Source organism: Hydra viridissima, unplaced genomic scaffold (genome assembly GCF_058129835.1).
Source record: "Hydra viridissima isolate aposymbiotic clone 2 unplaced genomic scaffold, HvirCarnegie_v1 scaffold_1, whole genome shotgun sequence".
NCBI classification, from domain to species: domain Eukaryota; kingdom Metazoa; phylum Cnidaria; class Hydrozoa; order Anthoathecata; family Hydridae; genus Hydra; species Hydra viridissima.
This window is the reverse complement of record NW_028324300.1, coordinates 11,316,858-11,336,447: the sequence shown is the minus strand read 5'-3', so window position 1 is coordinate 11,336,447 and position 19,590 is coordinate 11,316,858. Positions and strand designations below refer to the sequence as shown.

At 29.3% G+C, this 19,590-nt stretch overlaps 1 protein-coding gene and 2 pseudogenes across 4 annotated transcripts; 1 reads left to right on the top strand and 2 right to left on the bottom strand.

The window, feature by feature from the left end:
* The first annotated feature begins 1,153 nt into the window (after positions 1-1,153).
* LOC145187420 (stimulated by retinoic acid gene 6 protein-like) lies at positions 1,154-10,015 on the top strand. 3 transcript variants are annotated; one of them, XM_090079071.1, is made up of 19 exons: positions 1,154-1,538; positions 1,637-1,754; positions 2,603-2,682; positions 2,769-2,929; positions 3,208-3,328; positions 3,997-4,063; positions 4,174-4,299; positions 4,384-4,484; positions 4,922-5,001; positions 5,111-5,172; positions 5,259-5,406; positions 5,869-5,944; positions 6,114-6,210; positions 6,843-6,891; positions 7,028-7,145; positions 7,382-7,480; positions 7,569-7,732; positions 9,343-9,474; positions 9,723-10,015. In XM_090079071.1, the coding sequence occupies exons 1-19, from the start codon at positions 1,261-1,263 to the stop codon at positions 9,929-9,931; spliced, it is 2,286 nt and encodes a 761-aa protein (XP_089935197.1). In that variant the 5' UTR covers positions 1,154-1,260; the 3' UTR covers positions 9,932-10,015. The 3 variants fall into 3 exon arrangements, 2 of the variants coding, with proteins under 2 accessions (XP_089935197.1, XP_089935210.1); XR_016449884.1 differs by having other exon boundaries at positions 1,156-1,538; positions 9,343-9,642; XM_090079084.1 differs by lacking the exons at positions 9,343-9,474; positions 9,723-10,015 and adding an exon at positions 8,107-8,264 and having other exon boundaries at positions 1,156-1,538.
* A 579-nt stretch (positions 10,016-10,594) lies between these two features.
* Positions 10,595-13,621, bottom strand: LOC145187543 (uncharacterized; annotated as a pseudogene). The gene has a single exon (XR_016449898.1). The product of XR_016449898.1 is annotated as an uncharacterized LOC145187543 (transcript).
* Positions 13,622-17,830: 4,209 nt separating this feature from the next.
* On the bottom strand, positions 17,831-19,353 carry LOC149893333 (uncharacterized; annotated as a pseudogene).
* Positions 19,354-19,590: the final 237 nt, after the last annotated feature.

Sequence of the window (19,590 nt, the reverse complement as noted above, 5' to 3'; positions counted from 1 at the left end):
AAAAAGTTTGTTTTTCACAGTAAAATCTTTTGTTCGTATAACTTATTTCTCTGACTGTATGTGTCTCAAATCAAGAGATTCTTTTCCGTGGGTGATCACGCACCCAAGTAAATGATCTTGAATGTTAACCCTGTATTGCAGCATGCTTTGTGTGTTCTTTCGGGAGAAGTATACCACCGTTTCGGTTTTGTATAACAAATTTATTTTTCTTTTAAAAAATAAAAAAAAATTAGATTCATTTTCCAGATTTTTTCCTGATTAAAAAAAGAAAAAAAAAAAAAAGAAAAAAGAGGTTGAAATAAACAACTCGATTAAACTCGATTAAATATGATTTAAAAAATTAAATTATACGTCGCTGAGTTGACATGCTGACATTCAAAACTTTTAAAGAATTAAAAGATTTCCAAACAAAGATTTCCAGCGAGACTTACAATATTTATTTTCGAGTTCTTCAATATTTACTATGTTTTTGTCCATCATGTCTGCGCACAACTCCTTAAAATTTTTTTAATTAGATGTCTATAAGATATCTTAAACTATTTTTCGACATTCAAAATGGATTTGTTAGCCTCACACCAGAGACCGTATCACAACCCTTCTACCTATCAGATAGGTAAAGAGTCTTAATTGATTGTTACATCAAAGCTGTATTTACATAAACTTGGTATATTGACGTTAAAATTAAGAATTCGGAACCAATATTCCGTTAATTATTTTGTGCTGGGATCATAATATAATAATAATATCGATAATAATATTTAGTCGGATAATTAAAATGAAAAAAAAAAAATATGAACGTTCAAAAAAAGTTTTATTCATAATACTGTTGGGCTAAAAAAAAGATGTCAAAGTTTTATCAAAACATATTAGCTATTGATAAATAGTAAATAATCATAAAAGGTATAAAGTGAAAAGAAGGTGATAAGTCTAAATAAATAAAAGAGATGATAAAAGGATCTTTGGATTGCATAACTTATAGCAACAAACCGGAAGAATTTTGTGGCAAATTTTAAATTCGTTAAAAGGTTATTTATGAATAAATGGTATACTTTTAAAATTAATAATTTATTGACTCTCAATTAAATATTTCAATGTTGATAGATGATCCTTTAAATAATTGAATCTTGATAAATAATCTAACTCTTCTCCAGTAGTGATCGAATCAAAATTTTCGGATCAAATGTTAAGCTCTCAAGTCCAACATCAGTAATCTTGGAGTTTTTAATTATTTGAAAAAACTGTGCGAATATAAAAACTTCAATGATGTCTGATAATTACATTTCTTATGTCGCGTCAAAACTCATAGAAAGTGACTTCTTGAATGTCAACCTTCAACCAAGCCACCTACTATCACAGTTGGAAGCGCTTAATACGTACAATACAGAAGTAATTACTAACAAAACCCATATTGATAAAAATGAGATTATCGCCTTTCTTAACTTGACTCTTCCATGCATTTATGAAAAACTTAATCAAAGTACGGGGGGTAATCAAAGTACGGGATATAATGGCATAATGGAAAACATTCTTACTTTCTGGTCAGTCTTTTTATTTCCATTTTTTAACTTTTAAAAAAATGTTTGATTATAAAATATGCGGAAAGACTTCAAATGTCTGCTTTCTTTTTTACTTACAGTTTTTATTTATTTCCACCATCGACTACAACAGTATCCATGGAAACCTCGGATCCTACATTACAATGCGATTCCAAGCAATTAGAATCATTAGTATATTGGGTTGTGGCATGTCTAGCAGTAAGAATTTTTAAAAATTCTTTTGCATTTTAAAATCAAAGTTTAAATGTTCTCCTGGAAACGATGGGTACGGTTTTTTTTTGATAGTTAAATTCAAAGTACTTTTGATTTTGAGTTTTATAGCCATTTTGGTTCGGTAAAAGAGTTCATGTTTAAGAATGCTGGTATATTCCATATGTAACTAAGTGTATTTGCATGGGTATATGTAGTACTTGAGGATATTTGTGGTCCAAACAATGCGGAAAACATTTATTTATTGTATTTTTTCTTTTGAATTGGTCAGAAATTTCCAATTTAACAAATTGCTTAGAAACAATTATGGTTACAAACTTATATTGTTTACTAAAAATGAAATAGTGGAAAGAAAAGCATTTTGCACTTTGATTTAGGACAGTATTTCTGTCGCTATTTACTTATTGTTTTTATAAATGAAGGCTCTTTGAAGTTTTACAGAGCAATATTGCTAAACTTTATTCGATAAAAAAAATATTATTTTTAAAATAAAGTTGATGTTTATCAGCTTTTTTGTGTGATCATGAGATTGGCAAAGGAAAGTCAGTTTTTCTTTTTAAAACTAATAAATAAAAGGATGATTAATTTTGAAAGAAAACCTCAGCACTGAACAAAACCTTCCACTGAACAAAACCTTCCAGCTTTAGAGTACAATATGAACTCTCATCTTTAATTAACATTATTATTTAGTTGTTTAAAAATTAAAGCATAAAGAGGATGTTAAACCTTTTCATAAAGATCTTTCATTAATTTTTCAATTTTTAATGATATTTCATTAAATTTTTAATTTAAAAATCTGCATTGAATTTTTTCATCTCAACTATGTGACCTTTTAGTACGTTTTTCTTGTGGTCATGTTGTTTTGCACTAAAAGAAAGTCTAAATGTTGCTGTTGGCAACGACCTGGATGTCTCGTGTAAATTATTTTTCAATTGTTACTTTTTTTTTTCATTCAAATTTTGATTTTTTAATTACGGCAATTTAATTCATTTTGCTTTTTAGAACGCTGAATATGCTTGATAATTACGAAAATCGATTTGGGTATACAATGGCATTTGGTTTAACAGTGACTTCGTGCGTTTCAGTAATTCTTGGAAATTATTCTTCCATTGTTGGAGTTGATTTATCCAATAAGTTGGACCTTTTACCACCAATGTCATCAGGTAGCCTCTGTTACCCTATGTAATCATTTTTGTAACCCTTTTCTGGTCTTCATATATCTCAGGATGATTTCATTACAATATTTGTTATCATCATTAACGCAGTAATTGCTTAACGTTAAAAAGCTAAAAGAAAGAAACCTCGATAGTTTAACTATATCTATATAACTTTATTTCTATAATAATCTATATTTATTTATTTAATATAATATCTATATATTTTAACTATATCTATATATAGTTATATACCTTAGAATTATAAGTAAAAATTTATTTAATAGTGTTCGTGAAAATCTTTCTTGCTGGATTCATAGCCACAATTGGAGCACCATTTTTTATTTGCCAGACAATGAAAAACCGGTTGATAGGTTCTACTATTGGTTTCTTTATATGCGCAATTTGGTGATTATTTCTTTCTATTTACTTTATGCTTTTAAAAAAAATGGCAATTATGACATTAAAAATGTTGTTAGCATTTATTTCGTTTTGTTTTGTGGGATTTAATGCGAAGAAGTATAAAAGTTAATATCTTACCACTAAATGAATCCAAAAAAAAAAAAAAAAAAAAAAAAAAACTAAACAAAAATTATCTCTATAAAACTTTTACTGGATTGGTTTTCGCATTTCAATTTTCTAAGTTTTAATAGTGAGAGATGTTTTCTAAAATTTTGCGAATAATAAAGCTGCCACCATTTTACAATACAAACTTTTTGTAGTTCGCGTTTTATGACAATATTCTTTTTGGGGCAACTCACTCATATAATAACTTCTATTACATTTACACATTTTTTTAACAAGACAAGAGCTTCGAATAAACGAGCAAAATTCGATGAAGTTTAAGATGAAAAAGATTGCGTTGTTTTCTAAAAAAACTACGTTATCTTATTTCGAGGCCACTTTTAAAAAACCTCGTTATTTGAACTGCAACTAATTACCCTTTTTGCTTTGCATGTAACCATTATCAAAAACTGTTACCAAAATTAATATCAAATTTCAGACCATTATCGAAGACTGTTACAAATTCCTTACTGAGATGTGGCTTCCTAAAAAGTTATTAATTTGTATTTTAGGATATTTCTTGAAGCACTTAAAATCCAAACACTGTCAATCACCTGCTGGAATTTAGAAGGAGAAAAGGTAGGTAAAAAGGATTTCACAGTTTTTTATTGTTTTTCCAGTTTATTAATCATTAGTTATTAATCAACATTTGCTAATTATCATTTATCAACATATATTGTTCTTTTCAGAATATTGGGCTAATTCGATTGGCAATTAATTTCCCAAAGTACATATGCTTGCTTCTGTTGGCTTCAAAGTTTTTGTTCTTATTTGTAAAGACTTTAAAGCGCAGAAGAGAAAGAAAGTTTGGGCAGGTAATTTCTATTTTGACATCTGTTAACGGTACCACAGTTCGTACGAAACCTTTATGCTATTTTTGCACGTTTACTAACTCAAAGGATGTTGGATGGATGCAGATAAATGATACAAATTGGAAAGAAGAATATATGTACAAACATGTGACTACCTTGTTAAAAAAGCAAGTTAAACAACCATTAGAGTGAGTTCATGATTAGTTCTATTCTCTCTCTTCTTGAAAAAATAAAAAAAAGATTGGAGTACGTATTCCTTCATATGTAAGAAACAGACTTTACTCCTTCTGGTCTAAGTTATACAGTTTTAGTTTATAGTGGTGTGAACCATAAAATTTATCAGCAATTTTAATTTTGGTTATACATTTACCTTTATTATGCAATCACGTAATTAAATAATTTACGATTAAGTAAATTAATGTTTTTAAATTATGCAATCACAGATTTAAATCAACGGTAATATTATTTATCTCTTTTTTACTTTTTAACTTGACAAATCTGTCTGTTATGTTAAAAGATGATAATTTCCAGTATTATTTGATTGTTTCAAAATATCTTATTTAACGAAAAGAAAATATATATTTACTTCAGTTAATGCTCAGCTCCTACTTTTTTTCTTGGATAGGGTTCTTCAAGGACAAAGTTTATTATCAAAGGATTCAATCAAGACAAAAATAAAGTCAAAAGTGTACAAATATAAACCTGGTATCTCTAATTCTTATTTTTAACGCATTTTTCCTATTTTTTGTTGTTACAACTTTTATTAATACTTAAGACTTTATTATGTTAAACATTTAAATACTTTGTTTTTTAGAATTCCAATACTCCATTCGCATACTGAGTTCAGCATTCGTCTCTGTATTAGCTGTTTATATTGTATGAACTTATCTTTAATTTTTCTCAATGGTTTCTTGGTATTCGATTCCACATTTGCATATGAATTTTTGTACTTTTGAATTCAGATGCTTGTTTACCTCATCATAATCTACAAATCTTTGTTTGGCCATGATGGAGTTGAAGGATACATTAACAAAAGTTTTATTGAAACTATAAGCGAGACAACTTCGTTTTCTACGAAGCTGATCAACCAATATATCACTTGTATCAAAGGTTAAAAATATTTCCAAATGTTTTTGTGGTAAATTTTATGATAAAGTCTGTTAAAAATTCTCCAACTGACATAATGTTTTAGAAGAAATCGTTACGTTAGGGTCGTCCATGATGTAAATAAATAAATAAAACATGTTGAAACGAAATTTTCCCCGTTGCCAAATACCATTTCTAAAAATATTTTTTTACCTTAGGATTGCTGAACCCCAATTATCAGAAAAGTTTTTTGTAGAAAAATGCAATACTTTATGTGTGTGTGTGTGTGTGTGTGTGTGTGTGTGTGTGTGTCTATACATATATACATTATACATACATACATATATATATATATATATATATATATATATATATATATATATATATATATATATATATATATATATATATATATATATATATATGTATAAATTGTGTAAATTTGTTAAAATTAACCTTTTATTATCATTACTATTTAAACTTTAGTTTCCATTTGTTTGGGGGCCGTTTTTGCAGTTATCACGTTTTTTCTTGTTCTCTTAAACTCATTTAACTGGTATAGGTAAGTGTTTACGGACGCTCCTTATCTTAATTAAAACCATCAAACGAACATGAGTTGGTTTAAGTTGTATTTAAAAAGAAAATTTGTTTTTATTAAAATATCTTTATTATTTTTGCTCTACTAATTGCAGCACTCTTGTAAAAGTCAAATATATTTCTATTTTTTAAAGACGTCACATTTTGAAGTTAAGAAAAGGAGATTGGTCATTTTTGCCAAGCTCTCTGAGATGGAAGAACTTTGAATCTATCACACCAACTTCTCTTATGGTAAATAACTTAAGCTGCGTACTTTAGTTAAAATTAAAGAACTAAACAATCTTAATGGCTAATGTACAGACACGAGATTTTATGTAAAATATATGAGATATATTAAAATTAAAATATCTCATAATATATTTCACATAAAATGAAAAAAACGAATTAAATCCATTTGCTGTAGATTATACATTAAGGTCCGAATTAGAAATATTCGAATTAAAACAAAACATTACATGATGTTTTAAAACTGTATACGAATTCTATAAAAGTCTTAAAGAAATCTATAAGACTCCTATAGAATTCCAAAAGTTTATACAAGTTTTTGCTATTCTTGTTTTTTGATATACATGTGTGCTATTAGAGTTTTTTCCTAGCGGGATGAATGAGAACAACGGGCTGAATAAATCCTAAAGAGGCCAAAGGTATAACTCTTTGGAGTAGGGGACTTCCAACTCTGTGCAGTAAGGGGCTTTCAACCCGTTTCAAACCTGTTTGGGGTTTTGAGGAAATATTTTCTTACATTCATACTAGTAAAGCTGTAAAAGGTCTGGTCCATATATTTGAATGTGTGTGAGTGCGTACGTGCGCGTGCATATATGTATGTTGAAAATATATTTATTTTAATCTGATTTTTTTTACAGGTTGCTAGCATGAAGTTTGCTGGATATCAAATTGGTTACTCTTTATGGGGTAAACATATTTCATTTATTTATTGCGCCAACCTTTAAATTTATTGTATATTTGCTTCAAAAATCTTTCTTTCATTTTAAATGTGAAAATAATAATTTATCTATTAAAAACGGGTAAATTTGCCGTTTTTTTTAAGGCACTATAATTATCTTCGCCGTCTATTTCGTCATCTTATCAGTGGTAAGCATACAAATATTCCTCCCCATGGTGCATAAAGATTCCTCTTTTGTTTTATCGAAACTTAAAATATTTTGGTAAGTCTCTCTTTATATGGTTTATCTTTTATTCCTATTAAATTTTTTGGAGATACATATTCTGGAGATATTTATTTTTCTGGAGATATTTACTTTTTGGAGATACATATTCTGGAGATATTTATTTTTTTGGAGATATTTATTTTTTGGAGATACATATTCTGAAGATATTTATTTTTCAGTTACGTAAAAAAAAATTTTTTTTAATTTCAACTTTTTGTTTAAATTTTATTTAGGCCTACATTATTCATGGGCGTCGTAGCCATGGTTATTCAAAGGTTATTAGCAAGATACGTTTTTATTATAAATAAAGATATAGTTGCTGTTGACAACAGGTATCTATCAAATCTATCATCATACAAATTTGTAAAGTAAATTTACAAATTTATTTCCTAAAAAGTATTTCAATGTTTAACATTCTAGGAGAATTTACCACGGAGCTTCTTACTTCTTCTTCTACTTCAACATTTTTATTGGTGTGATTGCTTCCTTACTTCGAGTCTTCTACGGTGTAATTCTTGGGGTTATCTTTTTTCAAAGATTACAGCAGAGCTCCCTGCCAAGATATTATGATAAATTTGACCCAGGTAATGTTTCAATACTAATTAAAGTAAATAATTATCTAAACCCATTTGTGTGTGTGTCAGTGAAGGAACTACTTGAGTTTGGAATCCTTGTTGCATATATATTTATATGCATATAAGCACACACACAGATATGATAAAATTGAATAGACACTCAATAAACCAAAATTTATATTGAAAATGGCAAATGATACAATAAAAATGTTTTAAATGATTTCAATTTGAATAATTAATACTGAGCGGACATCTCTTTCGCATTTTTTAATGTTAGAGCCCTTTCAGGCATGTTAGAAGTTAATTCACGAATATCATCCTGAGGAATATTTTGCTATGTTTTATGCAATACTCTTTTACAATTGATACTGATTCTTTTTTAGAAGTTTCCGGTTAAAATGGTCCAGAGGTGTTTAATAGGGTTCATATCAGGTGACCAACTTGGCTTTGGAAGTTTCTTAATCCTATTTTGATTTAACTAACTGTAAGTAGCTTTGCCAGTATGACAAGTGTGCCCCATTTTCCATAAATAAGGAATTATGTTTAATCATCCCACCACTCAAAAATATTGGAAGAAATCCTTCGTGCAATACGGAAACATATTTAGTTGAATCTTGGCACTTTACTAGCTCTGACTGATCATTACTCTACATTGCACCCCGAATCATAACTTAAAAAGCTAAAAAAAAACAAACCATGCTTCACTGTTAGCGGGAATCTTTTGATGTCAAATTCTTGGCTGAGTAATCTTCATATCCAGACCCTTCCAGTGTCTGACAATAATGCAAATTATGGTTCATCAGAGAATATAACGGAGTTTCAAAATGCCATAAATCTCTCCACCATTTTACTAGTCTAATACTTTCTGCATTTGATTTTGACTGGACAAAGAAAAGGCTTCTTTCTTACAGCTCTGCCTTAGTAACCTAGCTTATGAAGATAACTGACAGCTGTTCTGAGATTAACACAAGCTTGTCTAAGGCCTTGCAGGGTAAATTATCTTCACAATTTCAAGGTTCTGTTAGAAGGCCCTAGACAACTTGGGTGCGTTAATGTGCATTCCTTCCCCTCTCTGGTAAATTGTACAATCAGTCTGTTAATGGGAGAAAGTGGGATTGAGTGCATTTTTGATCTTTTTTCATTGATTTTGTCAACCTTCATGTTGACCAATAATATGGCTTCGTTGAAATTCAGATGAAGTCCAATATTCTTTTAGGCGTTGGGATCAATTAGTTTTATCTAAAACATAAAATCTTGGAAAGTATATCATTTAACTAAAGATTTATTCACATCACTAATAAAATAAGAGTTTTATCATGATGTCTATTCAATTCCATATATATATATATATATATTATATATATAGTTTTGGAATAAGTTTTTTCTTGTAATGGCTACTTTTGGGTGAGCGGGGCTCGGTATCCATTAATGTTTGGACGTAAAATTCACTTCGGTATAAAGTTTACATGATTTATTGTGTTGTATTTATAAATTTGTAGGATATATGTATCATTTATATAATTATTTTAAAAGAGTTTAAGTTTAAAAATAACTCTCTCGTGTTTTATCGTTCGTAGAGCTAGCTTAGTAGAAAATCCAAAGAACTATTTTCTCTCTAGGGTATATGTCTTATATTGGCTATATTATTTTGGAGCACCATCATGCGAATCCGGTTGTGCAATGTTTTACTCGATTGTTAATCGATCTTCATTCATGCAGGTTTTCTAATGATGATAACGTCGTTTATTACAGTAAGATATTTTATTCAAAAGTCCCAGCATGCTACCTTTTATTGTATTTTACTTCATCAAGATAAAAACGGTGTTGATTAGTCAGCAAGGAATATTTTTAAACTAAAAGCAAATGATTTGTAATAATAAAGCAATAGCTACACGTGGATAAAATTGTTTTGACCCATGGTAAATAGCTTAATATTTGTAAAGATATTTTCGGCGGTTATCAAAAAAGAGCTTCTTAATGCATATATGTTTCTTTTAAGATTCTAACGTTGTTATGGTCGAAAAACAGCTAATACCAGCAGAAAGACTTCGTCATGCGCGAGCTAGAAATAGATGGCACTTGTTCGTCAATCTATCTCAGAATGCCACGCTTCAGCAATATCGTTATCACAGACTTAAGGTTAAAAACCAAAGTATATTTACTAACGTTCTACTCAACTTTAATTCTCACGATGTTCAAAGCCAATGAGCATATTGCCGTTCTCATTGCCGATCACCAAAATCATATCCAGTCGACATATTTGTTGCGGTAAATACAACGAGAATTAAACTACTTTTATCGTTTTTATTTATTCTTACTCTACGCAGAGCCATATCTAGTCAGTTAAGAAAATTTAAATTTTTCTAATGACTTGAATAGTGTTATTAGAAAAATCATGTGAAAAATTACATCAATTTTTACCCCACCCTCTGGTTGCTCTGGATTTTGATAACAAAGATAATGGAGTTTACACTGGGGCTCGTCCATTTCCTTACACTATTAATTTGACTTTTAGATCAAAATTTTTTAAATCGACGAAGAAATAAAACAATAGGAATTGTCATAAAATTGAATTCGAAATTAAACGAAAAAAAACAAAACAAAAAAAAAACAGAAAATTTAACTGTAGGCGATAAGAAAAATCTGTGTTTGAATGCCTATCCCCATAAAAGGAGTTTGATAGGTTAACAGTTAAGTATCAAGGTGTCTCTTTCCCCAATAACTGCCTAAATTTAAAATAGTTTCATCTGTCGGGATTCACTAGATTTATCTTTAACAAAATAAAATTAATAGAAAGATCACAAAGCTACACATTCATATTTATATGCATAATATGCATGAAGGTTATTTAAAGATGTAAAACAAAAGGTATGTGTGAATTAGCATCTTAAAAACAAATTATACAGTAAAAAAAAACAACCCATCAAAATTTTAAATACCAATAAGTAATTTAGTTTGCATTGTTTAATGTTCTAGTCACTTAATGATCTTTTGCTTCTAATGAACTCACCATTGTTATAATGGAGATTTTTTCTTAATGTATTCTTCAGAAACAGCCCATAATTTATCAGCAGCCTCTTCATCCATGATATAAGGTAAATAACCTAGCGTTTTTGAAAAAATTTCCTCTGCACTTGAAGGATCCTTAGTAATTGCACAATTCTCTAAATACAATCCTCCTTTACCTTCTAATTCTGTTGAAGTAGCAGCCCAAACTGTTGTAGAAGCACCAGCCTCCGCAGATTTCAATTTGACCTTGATTGTACCATCTGAATTCATCCATCCTTTCTTTATCCAAGTTTCTTTGTTTATATATCGCCCTAAATTGGTCATTATCACACCAGGCATCAATGAGTTTGATACAATACCTTCATCTGAAAAGCGTTTTGTCAATCCTAATGAAAACAAGCAGTTGCATGTTTTTGATTGCCCATATGAATTTAAAGGATCATACTCTCTCCCCTTCACATAGTGGATGTCATTAAAATCAACATTTGATAATGCATGTAGAGTTGCTGATACATTAACTACTCTAGACTTTTTGTTAAAAGTCTTTGCTCCTTCTTTCAATGCTGGTAATAAACCAACAGTCAAAGCAAAGTGACCTAAGTGATTTATACCAAACTGAGTCTCAAATCCATCTACAGTAAATGAGTGAGGGCATGCCATTATTCCAGCATTGTTAATTAAGATATGTAAAGGTCTTTTTTTGGCGAGAAATCTCTCTACAAATTGATTCACATTATCTAAAGAGTCAAGTTCCAAATTTTCTACCTCAACTTGATCATTTCCAGTTGACTGGATAATTTCTTCAGCAACTTTCTGGCCTAAATTTACATCTCTGGAACATAAAACACATCTTGCTCCAGCTTTTGCCAATGCCCTCACTGTCTCAATTCCAATTCCTGAATTTCCACCTGTGACAATCACTTCATAGCCTTTTAAATCAATACCTTCAACAACTTCCAAGGCTGTTGTACTCTCATTGAAGGATTTTGCCATGTGTAAGTGCTTTTTTTTAAACCTAAATAAACCAAAAGACAACAATGAAATACATTAAGTAAACAAAAACAATTTGTTACAGATACTAACAGAGAAAGAATTAAATGGATTCGTTACTCTAAAGAACAAAAATTAATAGACTTGTTAAAATCAAAATGTAGGACAATTACAGAGAAATGACAACCTTTTAAAAATAAGTCAAAAGCATAAAATAAATCCATTTTGGTGAAATTTCAAAATAACTTAAGATAAGAAAAAAATAGAAAACATGTCGAATAAATTTATTTTTAAGTAGTAAAAATTTAGGATGACTTTAATATCAATTGATTTCTAATGATTAAAGAAAGCTTTTGTATTTTAAATAAACAACAATCAATTATTTCATTTGCTTACAAGTAAAAGCTAAAACAGATTTTAAAATCATTTTAATGGAGAATAACAGTGATATAATTATCTAAACAAAAAAATAACACTGAAAATTAAACATTGCAGAGATAAAAGTTTTATATACAAAGTATGTACAATATAGATATTATTTCATCACCACTCTTATAACATAAGTTAAACATTTTGTATAAAATAATAAAACAAAACATATATCCTTATAGCAAACATAATGTAGCAAATAAAATAACCCAAAAAGGTGGGCAAAAAAAATATTTTTTTACCTGCCTTGTAAAAATTGCAACTCTATTTCAATTTTAGTCAATTTCAATTTTAGTCAATTCCTATTTTTTGTTCCTGATAACTTCAGATTTTTTTTTGCAATAAATGTCTTTTGATAACTAAATTGTGTTAAGAACCTTTCTAAAAAATGGGTAACAAAGGAATAGTTTGAAAAAAAAAGATTTAAAGTCTCTGGTCTCTGTTAACTTTCCACCTGTTAGAGAAGTCATGTGAACTGTTTTAAGAGCTTGCTTTGTCCACCATTTTTTTAAAAACACTTTTAATTAAAAGTATTAGTGTTTCATTTGTAAAAAGATATTAGAATGTTAATGTTATAAACCATAGATGCTATCTCTAGACCTATGATCTAGAAAAGGAACAATGAAGATTTCTAGGATATATACTTTACAGGTAACAGACATTCCAAGTACATTATAGGAAAAATATGAATAGAATCTTTGCCATCAGGTGTTAAATCTTTCCCAAAACACCTTTGATCAACCTTTTACAAGGGTTTTAGTACTTTGATATTTTTTTCCCTCAATATTTGGTCTCACTGAACTTCATAAGTTATTCTTACCAATCCAATAATAGTTTGCAATACATTTTTCATCTTCACTGTGAAAAGAAAAACAGGTTTTTTCCATTTCCAGGATGAGCTTTTATACTGTTTAGAGGATGGAGTTTTGGAATGTTGATTTGAGATATATATCAAGGTTTTTATTAATCAAAGTGGGGTGAACCAAAATACTTTTATCATTAATTACATTGACGCCATATTTATTACATCTATCATAGATATAACGAAAAGCTAACTCTCAATATGCAGAGTTTCTTCCAGTGCAGGTCAGAAGTGCAGTATGGACATTTATGTTGTATTGTCAGCCGACATCTTGTAATTATTTTGCGCTTCATTTGTGATCTCCAGAAGTTATTATTATCAGTTTTTGGTAATGTTAGAGTAGTTTTACTTTTTCGCTTTAAAAGTACAGTATTGAAATAGTTTAGATGTCTTCGCTTGTTATGACAAAGCCGTAAGTAATAAGGCGTTTTAAAGATTTGTTCTGCATTACTCTACGTATTAATTTGCGACTATTTTCTTTCTGCTCGAATTTTTAGTTTCTTTTACTCGTGCTAGCAATAGCATGTCAATAGCAAAGATTACAAATAATGCTTCTATTAATCGGCTTAAAATAATTTTATCTTTAATTTTTTGTGTTTTTTGTTCTTGAAGACTTAAAAAAAAGCATCTTAGAATATTTATTAAAAGCAAAGTAGATAAAATTTAAAGTGGGGTTTTTTTTTTCTTTCTTTTTCTGACTAATGCGTATTTTTTAAAATTTTTTATTAAGTTTTTTTATGATATTGTTACTATTTTGTTATCTTAACGAACATATAGTTTGTAATAACATTTTAAAATTTTTAGTTAATATTTAAATTTTTTTACTACAAATTTTTAGACAAGAATTAAAATAACTGATAATATTATACATAAAAATAGTTGTTATATACAATGATAAATATACAGTGTAATAGTAAATAGGATGATATTATAAGTAATATAATAATAAGTATGTAATATTTTAAACCAAGCGCATAGTACTATTTTTATTCAGCAATCAACTTTCATGTTGTTATTAATTTTTAAATTCAATCACGCATGCGTATTATTCTATTTAAATGCGTTTTAATACTCAACTATATTTTTAAAGCGAAAAAATAAAATTATTTTAGGCCACTTAATCGTAGCTTAACCGACATTCTTTTGATATTTTCTGTTATACCATGGACCTATTTTTAAATAAACATCCACGAAACTCAAAAGACACTTTTGGCTAAACGACATTCGGTTTCAAACCGAATGTCGTTTAGCCAAAACCTTAATAGAAAAAATTTTTTAGAAAACAATAAGCCACCTGTAAATGTCTCAATGAAAGCTATAATATTGAATGTGGAGAAATAAAACCTTCTATTACTAAATTCTTTCATTTTCCAAAAGATAAAAATGAAGTAACACAAATAACTGAAAGTAAAGAGAATGCAAACACTATAACCATCGGAGGCCTTTTTATTAATCCTGTTATGATAAAAAAAGAAACCATGACATCAATTAACATTTCTTTAGTATTTATCTGAAGGAACTATTAGTAACCTTAATTTAACACGAATAAACTTTACACCCTTATGACTTCATACATGGCCTACTTTATTTATACGGCCGGATATTTTGCATTTTGAAAAAAAAAATAGAAGGCCAGTTTTCAAAATCGTAATGTTTCGAAAACTTAAGACTTTTTGAATATTTGCAAATGTATTTTACTTTCTAAATTTAAAAAGTCGACAAGAGTGGTTTATATTCATAAATTTAGATACTAAGCGAATATTCTATAAGAAATAAATAAAAAGATATCAAAACAAGCCTTTATTTTAAAACTTAGAATTTAAGTAAACAGACACAATTTAAAAAACAAGAATATTTATATAAAATATTTAAATCTTTTTCTTTTTTCATCAAAATAAAAAGTATTGTATTATATATAATTTATTGAGTTTTTTCAAATTTTCTCTTTTTAAAAGATTTTACATGATCAACAGCTACTTCGCTGGTAGAGATAATTCTTTTATTATTAAGGAAAATGTTGATAACAATTCTTCCAGCAAGTTTTATCCCAGTTTTCTCATGCATAGGACAAGAAAAAGTCTGAAAAGAGTCACAAAAGTGATTTAACAAATATTCTAAAGCTTGTCTTGCATGTAAATTAAGTTTCTTTATTTTGTTACAAGAGTAGTCAATCATAGCAAACGATGTGCAAACATAATCCAAAAGTGATGGTGAAGGAATAGTGAGACCACCCCTAGAAATAATTGTTAAATAAGTAGTTAAATAAGTATTTTTTTTCAACTCTTCATTTTTTGGAAACGAAAATACTACTGTAGATACTTCACCATCATAATTTGAACGACAATTCACAATACAACATTTGTTAACCATATTCTTTGAAACTCCAGTTGCTCCTTTAAAAGCGCCTTATGAAAAAACTGGCCTTCTATTTTTTTTTTCAAAATGCAAAATATCCGGCCGTATAAATAAAGTAGGCCATGCTTCATAATATTTTAGTGCTATATATTCATAATATTCATCGTAAGAAAATTAATGTGCAATAATATATAATAATAATATTGTTTAGCTTATTGTTTTTAACACCATGGTGTGCCCATTCAATATTGTCCATGCACGGACAATATTGAATGCTAAACTTTTAAATTATTTTGGAGTTTTTATTTTTAGCTTCTTACACAAAAATGCAGAAAATCTGTTTTTTTCCAACCCATTCTTCTTACTTTGCATTCTTACTTTACATTTATTCTTCTTACTTTGCAGTACTGATCAAACATAAGTTCTTGATGTGCAGGCCTAATCTATCCTATCCTAATCTATCCTATCGTAATCTATCCTATCCTTATCTATCCTATCCTATCCAAATCTATCCTATCCTATCGTAATCTATATAATACTTGTAATAGTTTTTATTTTTTCAATCATATATTTTGCTCACAATTTAAATGTAACTTTTTTTGCTATGCCTTTATTTTGCAAGTGTTGAATTACATATAACAGAATTTGTTGCATGGTAAAAATATCTCAACACTTTAACATGACCAATCTTTTAAAGTTACTTTACCGCTAAGAGTATCGTTGTGGTAAAGGAACCAGCTTTTCAAATGATTATAAATGTACGATTGTTTTTTTTTCTGAAACCATTTTGATAGTTGAGTTATCTATATCATCTTCTTGTACAACAAATATTTCTGGACTAAAAAAATAACTTTAGTATGGAATATTATTTACGTAGGATCTTATACAAAGTAAATTTTGCTACACTTAAGAAAGTAGAGATTTTCCGTTTGCCTCTAAGGAAGCCGAAAAGAAAATTTCATTTGGGTTTGAAGGTTATGACATTCTTCTTTTAAAAGAACATAAAAATAAAGATATTGCTCAAACTTCTGAATGAAATAGATTTTTGTTTACATTCACGGTACAACTTCGATTTCATGCGTGGACTTTAGTTTATGAAATGGTCTATTCGTTTATCATATGTGAAATAACATCATGTTTTCTAGAACGGCCAATATTTTTTGCTATTTCTGTTCCAAGCATGAGATAAAAAAAAAAAAATGGAGATAAGCTCAAATGTGGATGCTGATTGTCGACATATCTAGAACGCACTTTTTCAGATATTTAAAAAAGAAGATTTTATATTTCAGTTCATAAATATCACACGCAAAATGTTTTGAACCCAAGTCCTGAGAAAAACCTTTGGATTGTTCAAAGTACAGATCCTCCTAATTGCAAAATTGTAAAAATTGAAACCAAGGATAATTTCAGTTCATCATCCGAGAGAGAAATTTTGTTTCAAAAAGATTATATGACAACCGAAATGATAACACTCCACCTTTCCTTTTTTCTTTTTTCTTCCTTTTTCTTTTTACAGTATTCAAAATTATCTCATATCGTAAATTGTATTAATCATTCTTACTTATATCACTATAAGGAAAAATTCAATACATTTCATTTTTAAAACCATAATCTCATAGAATCGTTAAACACTTTTCAAGCATGTGCTATTGTTGCTAATTCCACTTTTTTTTTCTTTAGAAGAGCAGTAATTGGGAAAATGAATGAGTTATCTTTTCTTGCACTCATCTTTACAAAGTTTTAAAATATTTTCCGGAGGAAGCGTATGGTTTCAATCAGCTTACTTTATTCCAAATTTTTTAGTGCTATTATTGGTGTTTAACTAAAGTCAGGCCGGAAACAAGGGGTCAGTCTTGCGACGACTTAATCTGTCAGGTCGGTCGTAAAATGTCCTTTAAAATGTATCCACTCAAATCTATCGGACCTCTCAGAATAGCAGCAAAACGTGCTTAGACTGTCTCACAGTGGCAGGAAGAGGATTAGCACTGTCAGATTGACTCAAACCAAAGGGAGACGCCCTATTTCACTGACATCAGGTAATTTTCAGACTACCTACTTCTTTACAAATGATTTCTTTTTTATGGCTAGCGTTATTATAAACACGTTTATTTATGAACAAAGCTTTTAATGGCTCTTGATAATTAAGCCTATTCTTAATTATAGGACCAGAAAGTGGTTATTGAAAAATTATTTTTGTTAATATGTTTTATTTTCAAAAAATTTTCATACGGTTAAAAAAACTCTATAAACAGCGTGTACTTAACAAAGTCAGTATTGTAATAATCGGAATTTTTTTGTCTCCAAATGCAAAATCAGCCCCAGCAAATGGGACATAGGTCTACTGATTTTTTTTTATTTTGCTTTTTTGTTAATGTTTGTCGTCTGGAATAAAGCTTACATAACCTCGACACAACTAACTAGTAATTTTCTGACCCTTACTTTTTATATATACTACAGTGAACTTTGTTCCTTAGCTAATGTATTTCAAGAACTAATTCATTAGACAATATCAAAAACTTTATTGCAAATTAATGAATTAGAAAAATTTATTATGGAGATCTTTTTTTCAAGAATTCCTCTGAAATGTCCCACAGTTTGTCAGCAGCCTCTTCATCCATAATAAATGGCACATATCCCAAAACTTCTAGAAGTATTTTCTCAACGCTTGATTCTTCGTTGCCTATTGTACAATTCTCTAAGTAAAGTCCAGATTTCCCTTCCAATTCAGGAGCAGTAGCAGCCCAAACAGAAGTAGAAGCGCCAGCCTCCACTGTTTTCATGGCCATTAGTGGTTTACCATTTGCATCTACCCAACCCTTTTCGACCCAAGTTTCTGGGCTCATATAACGCCCCAAGTTTGTCATTATTACACCAGGCATGACTGAATTAGATGCAATACCATCGTTTGAAAATCGCTTTGTCAAACCCAAGGAAAACAGACAGTTGCATGTCTTCGATTGGCCATAAGATACTAAGCCGTCATATTCCCTGCCCTTTGTGAAATTGACGTCATTAAAATTGACTTTCGATAAAGCATGCAAACTTGAAGATACATTGATTACTCTTGACTTCTTCTTCAACTGTTTCGCTCCCTCCTTCAAAGCAGGCAAAAGACCTACAGTCAAAGCAAAATGGCCCAAATGATTGACACCAAACTGAGTCTCAAATCCGTCTTTAGTAAACGATTTAGGGCAAGCCAAGATTCCAGCATTGTTAACTAAGATATGTAGCGGCCTGTTTTTAGCCAGGTATCTCTGTACAAAGCGGTCCACGTTGTCTAAAGAGTCGAGCTCAAGTTGTTCCACTTCAATTTGGTTGTTTCCGGTTGAATGAATAAGCTCATCGGCAACTTTTTGACCTTTTTCGATGTCTCTTGTGCAAAGGATGCATCTGGCGCCAGCTTTTGCTAGTGCTCTCACTGTTTCAACACCAATGCCTGAGTTGCCACCAGTGACAATTACTTCATAACCTTTCAAGTCAATTCCTTCAACAACTTCCAGGGCTGGCGTATGCTCTCCGAACTGTTTGGACATTTTCAGTTGATTTTTTATTAATTGTATTTGAATCTAAATAGATTAATTATGTTAATGATGACTTATCATTCAAGTATTGCCAATAAGATAACTACTTCGAAAATGTTATCAGTAAACAGATATTGTCCCGAGTAATAGCGTGTAGAATATAGTGTTGATTTATATTACCGTGCCAGCTATCGTTGTTTTTAAAAATGTTGATTTCGGACCGCCTAAATTACCGATTGTTATATTTCTTTAGACTATCACAAAAAAATCTATCAACGTAGTATTATATAGAAGTTTTTTTAAATTCTGCTCAAAATTTATATTTATAACTGGTTCTGTTAAAAATTGTATTTATAACCGATGATAACTTCTTTACGAGTTTTACCCCAACAAAATAACATCTCTCCTGTGTCTGAACTATGATAACATATCGCCTTACCTAAATACTGAAATAAGAAAACCATTATTACTTCGTAACTACTTTTTTGTTTTGTTTGAAAATGGTAGTTAATATTTGCATAAAACAGGCAATTAACTATTTGTTTAACTTTTAATTAATGTAACCAATACTAGTTCTTAAATTACTGGCTTATAAATGAAATTTAACAATTACTAATTAGTTATTACATAACTTTCAAGATTATTTCGTACTAACATAATAAATTCACAAATATCATAAAAATGCTTTAGTATTAATTTTC

What these genes read in the sequence shown, in the direction of transcription:
- LOC145187420 (XM_090079071.1), top strand. Translation starts at nt 1,261, where the DNA reads ATGATGTCTGATAATTACATTTCTTATGTCGCGTCAAAACTCATAGAA. An exon ending in TTTACCACCAATGTCATCAG is followed by an intron (nt 2,930 to 3,207) that starts GTAGCCTCTGTT and finishes TTTATTTAATAG; the next exon opens with TGTTCGTGAAAATCTTTCTT. An exon ending in GGAATTTAGAAGGAGAAAAG is followed by an intron (nt 4,064 to 4,173) that starts GTAGGTAAAAAG and finishes TGTTCTTTTCAG; the next exon opens with AATATTGGGCTAATTCGATT.